At 36.4% G+C, this 11,494-nt stretch overlaps 1 protein-coding gene across 4 annotated transcripts in view; it reads left to right on the top strand.

The window, feature by feature from the left end:
• Positions 1 to 11,494, top strand: part of LOC121016484 (E3 SUMO-protein ligase RanBP2) — an 83,591-nt gene that overhangs the window by 62,276 nt on the left and 9,821 nt on the right. For 2 of the 4 annotated variants that reach the window (XM_040454161.1, XM_040454165.1), the window contains 4 exons: positions 427 to 504; positions 3,285 to 3,455; positions 4,108 to 4,200; positions 4,708 to 4,886. In XM_040454161.1, the coding sequence (XP_040310095.1) occupies positions 427 to 504; positions 3,285 to 3,455; positions 4,108 to 4,200; positions 4,708 to 4,886 (521 nt within the window). The remainder of the gene's footprint in view (positions 1 to 426; positions 505 to 3,284; positions 3,456 to 4,107; positions 4,201 to 4,707; positions 4,887 to 11,494) is intronic. The other 2 variants (XM_040454164.1, XM_040454163.1) reach the window with 2 other exon arrangements.

Raw genomic sequence — 11,494 nt, forward strand, 5'->3', positions numbered from 1 at the left:
GTGTGTGTGTGTGTGTGTGTGTGTGTGTGTGTGTGTGTGTGTGTGTAAGTTATTTAGGAGATCTGAGTAACTGGAAGATACATCATGCTTAGTGCAGAGAACAAGAACCTAATACAGTACCAAAGTTTAGTGACTCATGTACTTGAATCATGAGTATTACCTCGAGTCTGATTTTTTTAAGTGTCCATTATTCAACATATTATTCTCTTGTCACTCAAAAAACATGGTACTGAGATGTTTATAAGTTATGTAAGGAAGCCTTGCTGCTATTATTAAAAGAGTAAAGAATGAAATTACCAGGATAAATAAATATGTAACACAGCCCCAAATTGGTATAAATTGAGGTATTCTGGCTTTTTATATTTTAAAATCACATTGACTTTGACTCTCAAAATGTTCAAAAATGAAATACTCTTTATTTTCTAGGATTTAATTTTAGCCTTTTTAAATCTAATCCAATGGCTTTTTGGACCAGCATCCCTTCCTCACAGCCTGAGAACAAAGGTATAGAGCTAGCATTCTCGGTATGAGATGACATCAGTTGTTTTTTTTGTTTTTTGTTTTTTTAAGCAGCTGGTAGTCCTTAGCATAGTAACTGGCTGTATGAAATTAAGTATTTAACACACAGTGTGCATGTTAAAGAATGTGTGTTTAAATAAGTACTTTTTGACTAGGGGTGTGTAACACCCTTTAATGCTGTTTTTTTGTTTTTTGTTTTTTAATGTACTTGGATGTCATGTTTTCTCACTATTGCAAAGCATTATTTTGAGGTAGATCCATACGGTCTTTACCTTTCACTGCTTTGTACTTCATTATTCTGTCATTTTCAGCTGTGCTTAATGAAGACCTGTGTTTTCTCTAACATTTATCTTTAGCCAGTAAGTAATGTTTCCAGTATCCAAACACGTGATGGCAGCATGTATACACATGGAACAGGGTTTCCTTTTAAGGCTATCCTTTTAGACAGGGTTTAGAAAAATATCATATTTGAAAGTAGACTTCATTTTTAACAGCCACCATTAAATGCTAGTATGTTATAAAAGTGTTGGTATTAGAGTGGAATAATAGGAAGTGGGGGATCTGTTGAAGACCTTCAAGAGCAAGGTTGGGGAATTGAAAACCCGTTATTAGTATCTAATAACATATCTTGAGTAACCCAAATATGTTCAATGGTAAAGTGACAGTCCTTGATTTTGGGGGGCCTTCAATTTTTATTTTAAGTTTATTTATTTTGAGAGAGAGAGAGAGAGGGAGAGAGGGAAGGAGAGCATGAGTGAGGGAGGAGCAGAGAGAGGGGGGAGAGAGAATCCCAAGCAGGCTCCACACTGTCAGTGTAGATCCCAGTGTGGGGCTTGATTTCATGAACTGAAATCATGACCTGAGCCTAAATCAAGAGTCACGTACTCAACCTACTCAGCCACCCAGGTGTCCCTCTTTTTTTAATAATGTTTGTTTGTTTATTTATATGTTTATTTTATTTTTTTAGAGAGAGAGAGAGAGAGACAGCATGAGTGGGGGAGGGGCAGAGAAAGAGAGGGAGACAAAGAATCTGAAACAGGCTGCAGGCTCTGAGCTGTCAGCACAGAGCCCAATGTGGGGCTTGAACTTGGGAATGGCGATGTCATGACCTAGTCTGAAGTCAGACGTTTAACCAACTGAGCCACCCAGGCGCCCCTTAATGTTTATTTTTTTGAGAGAGAGAGAATGCACGCTTACGAGTGGCAGAGGGGCCGAGAAAAGCTGGGAGAGAGAAGCAGGCTCCATGCTGTCAGCGCAGAGCCCGATGTGGGGCTTGAACTTATGAACCATGAGATCATGACCTGGGCTGAAATCGAGAGTTGGGTGCTTAATCGATTGAGCCACCTAGGTGTCCCTCAATTTTTAAGTATACCAATCACATTACTAGCTAAAGCAGCCCTTAAGCTTTTCTTGAGGATGTATTCTTTGAGAAATTATTGAAGAGTGTGGACTTTTTCCTGTAAATGACATATATTTGCATGCACAGTCTGCGGGACCTAGGTTAATCCTTGACTCGAGCAAATTTGCCAGTATACTACTGCAGGACAGAAAGCTTTATTCAGTTTCAAGTCCAAGAATGTCATAGTCCCAAAGGATCTTAGAGATGGAGAGTTCAGACATGAGGAAACTGAGGCACAGCGGGCTGTCTGAAATGCTCAAATTGTCTTTACCAGTTAATAACAGAATTGGAGTAAGAATCTGTATCCTACATTAGTCATACTATGTTTTTCTAATTAAAGAGAGTAAAAGGCAAGTTTAACATTGTAATAGGGCTCTAATTCTCTAGATCAGGTCAAATATGACCTGTGTATATAATTTAGAATTTTCTAATATCCACATTAAAAAATAGAATAAGAAGAAACAGGTGCAAAAAAAAAGGAGATGAAATTAATTTTAACAGTCTATACAGACTATATCTGAAATACCATTTCAAGTTCTAATCATAAAAAAAAAAGATTTTGTGTGTGTGTGTGTGTGTGTGCTAAGTCTTTAAAATCCAGTGTGTATTGTTCTACTTGGAGCACAACTCAGTTTGGAATGGCCACATTTCAAGTGTTTAATAGCCACGTGTGGCTAGGCTACCATATCAGACAGCACCAGTTGGTACATAGCATGCTTCATGATTTGCTTTACCCATTCCTTTTGCTAAATACTCTTCTTTATAGACCAGAGTATATTGTGTGAAGAATCCCTTTATTCTTCCTTTTTTTCAGCTATAAATATTTGTGTTAGTTTTTTATAGTGTTACCCCTAGGATAACTGTTTTAATTTGGTTTTACACAAAACTGAATGTAACTCTGAACACCTGCCATCCTTGGCAATTGTTAACTTTCCCTGTAGTAACTAATCATGGTTAGCTTTTGCATTAATTTCATATTCATACTAATCCTTGCTCATGATTTACGTAAGTTTTTTCAGTTGTTTAAAATGCATGGATATTTTGCTCAGCTATTGTTTATATGCCAAATACGGTTATGGCAGCGTTATTTAAATACCTTTTAAAATTATAGCCAGTAATAGCAATTTTTTTTTCAACGATCAGTAAGTAAAAGCAGTTTTTTTTGGTTTTAATGGATTCTATATTCACTAAGGATTTTTGATGGAATGTTAAATCAGGCTTCTAATTCTCTACAGAGCTCTGTCCACATCAAAGTTTATGTGTTTAACCTAAAGATAAGTGGCGTGGTTTTATTTTCAGTTAGAATATTGATGTTAATACCTACTTAACTCCTGGTCTTTATAAATTTTTTTGACCTGTTTTATAGCAAAAGAGAAGGAAAAGCCTGAAGATTCTCCCTCAGATGATGATGTTCTCATTGTGTATGAGTTAACCCCGACCCCTGAACAAAAAGCTCTTGCAAGCAAACTTAAACTTCCTCCAACTTTCTTCTGCTATAAGAATAAACCAGATTATATTAGTGAAGAAGAAGAGGATGGTAAATCTTTTGTTATTTTAAAAGCATTCTGTCTGTGCTAATTTTAGTAATGTTTAAATTGTTTAAGCCTGCCTCTTAGAGCCAATAACTCCTGTCCTTATAGGTAGATGTTTATCCTCAGTGTGTGTGTAAATAGTCAATGGATGTAATGATTGAAACAACTGCATTTTTTAAGTAAGGATGTTTTGGATGACTACTATGAGCAGAGCAGGTATTTTGAGAGAATTGAAAAGAATCCTAATTTCCCTATAGACTTAGAGGGATGAGAGAGTGATGAGGCAGATAGGGGTCTGATTATGGAAAACTTTGTGAGCCACAGTAGAGTTTTTCAGCAGGGGAGTTTGCATGTTCAGAAAGAGTTTCAGCAGGATCAGTTGAGTTCGTGAGATAGAGGATTGGGTTGTGGGACATGGAGATAGGAAGATGAGCCAAAATGATAGTAAAGCAGCTCAGAGGAGAGCCTGAATGAAATTTCTGTGATGACAGGAGAGGCATTAGGAATATAGAATTGGCAAAACTGGGTGCTCTTTCAATGGGGGGGGGGGCGAGGGAAAGTATGAAATAGGAGGATAATTTCTAGATTTATGGCTGGGAAAATTCCTAAAACTTACTAGAAATTCTTTTTGTTTAATAAAATCAATTATACTTTAAGATGAAGATTTTGAAACAGCTGTCAAGAAACTTAATGGAAAACTATATCTGGATGACTCAGAAAAATGTAGACCATTAGAAGAAAAGCTAGCAGGTATGTTAAATTAAAATTACTAGTTAAAATGTTTTTTAAAAATCTTCTGTTTAAAAGGAATCTTTAGGACTCCTGGGTGCCTCAGTCAGTCAAACGTCCAACTTCAACTTCAGCCCAAGTCATGATCTCATGGTTTGTGAGTTCAAGCCCTGTATCTGGCTCACCTCTATCAGCGCAGAGCCCACTTCAGATCCCCGTCCTCCTCTTTGTCTGCCCCTCTCCCGCTCATGATCTCTCTCTCAAAAATGAGTAAACATAAAAAGAAAAGGCATTTTCTAATCTGATCATTTTTATGATTATCAGATTTACTTATGTGATATGCCTGTGGCAATTTAAAATATTTGAAAATAATATGAAGTGTTAAATATTGTTTTCCCGGTGATCCTTGTTCTCCATTAGCATTCATAGGTATTGCTATCTGGGTCTGTAATCTGTAGATTATATGGAGGACAATTCTTGGAGAGTAGTTGGACTTCTAACTTTCTTTTACTTGTGTGGGATTTTCAGATAATGAAAAAGAATGTGTTATTATTTGGGAAAAGAAACCAACAGTTGAAGAGAAGGCAAAAGCAGATACATTAAAGCTTCCACCTACATTTTTTTGTGGAGTCTGCAGTGATACTGATGAGGACAATGGAAATGGGGAAGACTTTCAATCAGAGTTACAAAAAGTTCAGGACTCTCAAGTAAGAGCATCTCCATTGTTTTCCTTCTGGTTGAGTTGCCATTGTTGATGCAGTAGATTAGAATATTCTTACCAAATGGTAATAATGTGTTGTGGATAGCAAATGGATTAGGCATTTACCAATCAGCTTTGGCCAGAGAAGGAGGAATGTTGTTCTACAGAGAGGACTTAAAGGTTCTCTCCTGTGTATATGTTGGATTTTTGCAGGAATGGGAGAGATGGACTGTGCAGATATTCTTAAGAATGTTTATCATAATACCAAGAATGATATTAAGTAGTTAATTTTTCATGCAAGTTAGTTCATTTTGTGGTGGGCAGAGTGGATAGGAAGTGGCATTTGAGACTTAGTTTCAGTGGCATTTGAGACTTAGCAAGGTGGCCTATACCTTGCTTTGTAAATTTCATGATTTGATTACTTTGTTTTTAAAAAATTTTTTTAACATGTATTTATTTTTGAGAGAGAGAAGAGACAGCACAAGTGGGGGAGGGATAGAGAGGGAGGAGGACACAGAATCCAAAGCAGGCTCCAGGCTCTGAGCTGTCAGAGAGCCCGATGTAGGGCTTGAACCCACAAACGGTGAGATCATGACCTGAGCTGAAGTCGGAGGCTTAATCAGCTGAGCCACCCCGGTGCCCCTGGATTTGTTTACTTTCTTAGCTTAAAAGTAGTGATAATTTTAATAGGTATCGACACCTTGGTATCTTAATTTGTATTCCACAGAAACTAGAAGACAAGATCTCTGTCTAGTTAATTTGTTCATAATCTAATATTGACATCTATTCAGAATGTTCCTTTCCCCCTCAAGTAACACTGTTTTTTGATGGTTTGTTTTTATTCTTAGATGATTAAGATGAAGTAGAGTTCTGGAATTAGTTAGGAATGTGGTGGTTTATTTAAAGGATATATGGCTAGAGAGAGATGTGTTGTAACGCATGGTCTTAGTCTGTAAGAAATTTATTGCTCTTCATTGACTCTGAGCAGTCTAGCTGACCACCTAGGATGTGTAGGTTTAAACTTAATCTATCAGTACACATACAATTAATGGCCATCAGCTGATGTAATGCTAATCATGTTCTCATTTACAACCAGATAGATTTATTTGTGGAAATCTGAAGTTTTTGCAGCAGTGGCCTTACTGAGTGTTGAATTTAAGGTGTATTTCAAATCACTCAACAGTTTCCCTGGACTTACTGGGCATACACAGTATTTAATAGCTGTTACTCTAATTACTAACTGCTAGAGGCTTTATCATGTATTTATTCAGCAAATGCAGTAGTCCTATTAATATAAATTTAGATTATGCAAATTTAAACAGTATGATTTAAATATGGCCTCTTGTGTGCAAAACTTAAAGTTACTGATTTAAAATGTATTTTAAGGGGCGCCTGGGTGGCGCAGTCGGTTGAGCGTCCGACTTCAGCCAGGTCACGATCTCGCGGTCCGTGAGTTCGAGCCCCGCGTCAGGCTCTGGGCTGATGGCTCGGAGCCTGGAGCCTGTTTCTGATTCTGTGTCTCCCTCTCTCTCTGCCCCTCCCCCGTTCATGCTCTGTCTCTCTCTGTCCCAAAAATAAATAAATGTTGAAAAAAAAAATTAAAAAAATAATAAAATGTATTTTAAAATTTAAGGGGCGCCTGGGTGGCTCAGTCAGTTAAGCATCCGATTTTGGCTCAGATCATGATCTTATGGTTCGTGGGTTCAAGCCCTGCATCAGCTCTGTGCTACCAGTGTAGAGCCTGCTTGGAATTCTCTCTCTTTCCCTCTCTCTCTCCCCCTGGCCCCACTCATACTTTCTCTCTCTCAAAAATAAGTAAATAAACTAAAAAAAAAAAAAAAAAAAAATTAAACTGAAAAATAATTTCAGCACTGATGTACACACTGAATTATGCATCATTTATTCTTATTTTCCACCTTGTGGTGCCACTTTAGCTGGTACACAAGAATTTGGTATCTTTTGTCAGTATTTTGTGAAACATGCTTTTATAGGAGTTGAAATATCTTATTTGAGGTGACTTGTGTTATTTTAAAACATTCATTATTGTCATAACTTAATAAAATAATCCTATAATTATCACAATGTTCATTAAATAGCAGTACTACTGGCTGTTCAAAAATACTTTGGGTACTAAAGTTAAATGTGATAAACCTTTATAAAGGTTGAAAAAAATGGCACAATAAATTATAAAATTTCAGGAGAGCAAGCACCCTTTGATACAGACATGAAATAGAAAACCAAAAACCATTAAAGCTAATATGCTATAATGGATGTAAATTTATACTCTCTCAGAATGCATTGTTCCTACTGTGACACTCAGTCTAATTCATCTTAGATATGCATCCCTTGCATAAAATGGTTATGTGTACTCTATAAATGTTTACCGTTGAGCTAGCACTGTGCTGACGATTGGGTATACAGTAATGAACAAAACAGAAGTAATCTGACTCGTCTGTGTGGAGTTTTCCATTCAAGGACTGTAAGGCATTAGCAGCTGAATTAAAACAATTCCTCTCACCCAAGCAATTCTAGGCTACTTATTTGGGGTAACGTTTATTGTGATATAATTCACATATTGTGCACCCCATCCATTTTAGAGCGTACAGTTCAGTAGTTTTTAGTATATTCACATGGTTATGCAACCGTTACCACAGTGAATTTTGAACAGTTTCACCACCCCAAGAAGAAAACCTCTAACCTCTAACAGTCACCACCCTTCCCCATTTTGCCCGAGCTCTTCCATCTCAAGAAACCACTACCCCTGATTGACTTTCTGTCTCTATAGGTTTGCCTATTTTTTGGACATTTTGTATAAATAAGTCATGATAATATGTGGCCTTTTGTGTCTGGCTTCTTTCATTTAATGTTTTCAAGGTATAGCTACATTGTAGTGTATATCTGCATTTTATTAATTTTTATGGCTGAGTAATACTCTGTTGTATTGGATATATTACATTTCATTTATCCATTTATCTGTTGATGATCATTTAGGTTGTTTTTACTTTACTTTTTGTCTGTTATGAATAATACTGCTATGATAGCCTAAAACATTTGACACACAGAATGATTTATCTTTTCCTTGTGTTTTGGTACATTAAAAAATAAGGATTTTTTTCATTTGTAGTAATTTTTTTATAGAAGTAAAATTCACTTTTTGTTGTGTGTATATGTGTGTGTCTATTTTCTAGGAGTTCTTTTATATGTTTGAATTCTTGTAATTCTCACCAGAGACAGGATATGGAACAATTCCAACACCCCCCAAAATTTCCTTCATATTGTCCCTTTGTATTCATAACCTTTTCTGCCCATATCTTTGGGCAATTGCTGTTGTGTTTTCTGTTTCTATATTTTTGCCTTTTCCAGACTAACATATGAATGGAATCCTACAGTATGTAATTTTTGATGCTGGCCTTTTTCACTCAGCATAATGCCCTTGAGATTTGTCCCAAGTTATTGTGTGTAGTAATAATTTGTTCCTGTCTACCACTAAGTAATCCATTGTGTAGATGTACCACAGTTTATTCATTGATCCATTGAAGGTCATTTCCAATTTATTTTGCTCTTTTTCTAGTTTCTTAAAATGGAAGCTTTAAATGACTGATTTAAGACCATTTTTCATTTCTATAAATATTTAATGCTGTAAGCTTCTTTCTAGGAACTGTTCAGCTTCATCCAACAAGTGTTGCTATGTGATATTTTTACTTTCATTCCGTTAAAATATTTATTTTCCTTGAGATACTCTTTTTTATATATGCGTTAGATAGTATGTTGCTTCCAAATACTTGGTGATTTTCCAAATATTGTTCTGTTACTGATTTTTAGTTTAATTCCATTATTGTCTGTGAACATAATTTGAGTAATTTTAGTTCTTAGAAGCCTAATGAAGGCTGTCTGGGTGATTGTTGTGCACTTGAAAAGAATGTATAGTCTGCTCTTTTGGCATAGAGTGTTCTATAAATGTTAATTAGCTCAAACTAGTTGATACTGTGTTGTCCAGGTCTCATATATAAGACTAACATTTTAATTAGAGGACTGTTGCTAGGCATAATTGTAGATTTGTCTGTTTCTCCTATCAATTTTTGCTTAATGTACTTTTTTAGAAAGTGTCCCCTCTGCTTCTGTTTTCTGGAAGACATTGTAGGAATTGCTATTATTTCTTTCTTAAATGTTTGATAGAACTCACTACTGAAACCATTTGACCTGGAGGGATATTAATAATACATTTTCTTTAATAGATAATAGGCCTGTTCAAGGTTATCTGTTTCTTTAATAGATAATAGGCCTATTCAAGGCCAGTATCAAAGATTACATACTGTAGGATTCCATTCATATGTTAGTCTGGAAAAGGCAAAAATATAGAAACAGAAAACACAACAGCAATTGCCCAAAGATTTAGGCAGAAGAGGTTTTGAATACAAAGGGACAATATGAAGGAAATTTTGGGGGGGTGGGTGTTGGAATTGTTCCATATCCTGTTTCTGGTGAGAATTACAAGAATTCAAACATGTAAAAGAACTCCTAGAAAATAGACACACACATACACACAACAAAAAGTGAATTTTACTTCTATAAAAAAATTACTACGGGGGGCACCTGGGTGGCTTATTCGGTTAAGCGGCTGACTTCAGCTCAGGTCATGATCTCGCGGTCCGTGAGTTTGAGCCCCGCGTCAGGCTCTGTGCTGACAGCTCAGAGCCTGGAGCCTGTTTCGGATTCTGTGTCTCCCCCTCTCTCTGACCCTCCCCCGTTCATGCTCTGTCTCTCTCTGTCTCAAAAATAAATAAACGTTAAAAAAATACAAATAAAAAAATAATTACTACGAATGAAAAAAATCCTTATTTTTTAATGTACCAAAACACAAGGAAAAGATAAATCAGTCTATGTATCAAATGTTTTAGGCTATCATAGCAGTATTATTCACAATAGACAAAACTCTTGTGTGAGTTTTGGTCGGTTTTGTCTTTCAAGGAATTGGTCCATTTCATCTGAGTTCTTAAATTTGTGGGCATAACACTGTTCATGAAATTCATTAAAATTTATTACCCTTTTAATATTCATGAATTAGAAGTGAGTAGTGATGGCTCTTGTTTCATTTCTAGTATTAATAATTTGAATCTTCTTTCTTGTTTTCTTGGTTAGCCTGCTTAGAAGTTTGTTGATTTTTATTGACTGTTTTATTGACTGTTTCAGAAAGGTCAATTTTGTTTGATTTTGTTCATTTTTTTCCTGTTAATTTCCTGTTTTACTGATTTCTGCTCTACTTTTCATTATTTCTTCTCCTTTGTTTAGGTTTATATTGCTTTTCTTTTTCTAGTCTTAAGGTGGAAATTTATTGATTTTAGATTTTATTATATGCCTTCAGTACTTAAAGTTTCCCTTCCTTGTTTTTGTTGCGTTCTAAGAATTTTGATAAGTTGTAGTTTCATATTTATTGTTTAACTTATTTTTTTTATGTTTTATTAATGTTTTTATTTATTTTTGAGAGAGAGACAGAGACAGAGATAGAGCATCAGTGGAGGATGGGCAGAGAGAGCGGGAGATACAGAATCTGAAGCAGGCTCCGGGCTCTGAGCTGTCAACACAGGGCTCGAACTCACGAACCGTGAGGTCATGACCTGAGCTGAAGTCAGATGCTCAACTAACTGAGCCACCCAGGCTCCCCTTCATATTTATTTAGTTAAAAATATTTTTAATTTGCCTAGAGACCTCTGGACACATATATTATTTAAAAGTATGCTGGGAAATCCCAAATATCTTAAATATTTGGGATTTTTTTAACTGTATTTCTGGTAATGATTTCTAGTTTAATTCCATTGTGGACTGAGAATGTACTTTGTATGACTTCTGTTCTTTTGAATTTGTGGAGGTGTGTTTTATGGGCCAGAATGGGTCTTTCTTGGTAAATGTTCCATGTGAGTTTTCTGTTACTGTATTTTTCAGTTGTAAAATTCCCACTTGGTCCTTTATGCCTTCTTTTTTTTTTTTTTTTTCCTGATGAGAATTTCTTATCTTTTCATTTGTTTTAAGAGTATTTGTCCTTATATCTTGGAGCATTGTTATAAGAGCTTCTTTAAGATTTTTTTTCTGATTGTTCAACACATGGATCATTTCATAATATCCCCCACCTCCTGGCCAGGGAGAGCTGGCTTCTCTTGGGACGATTTTCCATCTCCGTCATTGGCAGCTTCAGTTTTTGGGCTTCTCTAGCATCCAGGCTGGAATATAGGTTTATGGAGCAGGAAACAGCCCACATGATTCTCACCACTGAATTATCCCTAATGTCTGGAGGTTCTTAATCCTCCTGTTTTCATCCACCTTTCAGAGACTTTTTATACTTGCTTTATCTGTTTCAGTCCAGTTCAGTCATAGGTATTGGGAAAGGTAAGATGGAGTGTGGAATGGGAGAGATAACGAAGTGTGCTTATTACTCTATTTTGTCCAGAACTCCCAAGTCCTCAGTTTCTTTCAAAATAGGGCATGGGTGGGGCGCCTGGGTGGCGCAGTCGGTTAAGCGTCCGACTTCGGCCAGGTCACGATCTTGCGGTCCGTGAGTTCGAGCCCCGCGTCGGGCTCTGGGCTGATGGCTCAGAGCCTGGAGCCTGTTTCCGATTCTGT

The sequence above is a fragment of the Herpailurus yagouaroundi genome, unplaced genomic scaffold (assembly GCF_014898765.1).
Source record: "Herpailurus yagouaroundi ecotype Mexico unplaced genomic scaffold, PumYag 210, whole genome shotgun sequence".
Classification (NCBI taxonomy): domain Eukaryota; kingdom Metazoa; phylum Chordata; class Mammalia; order Carnivora; family Felidae; genus Herpailurus; species Herpailurus yagouaroundi.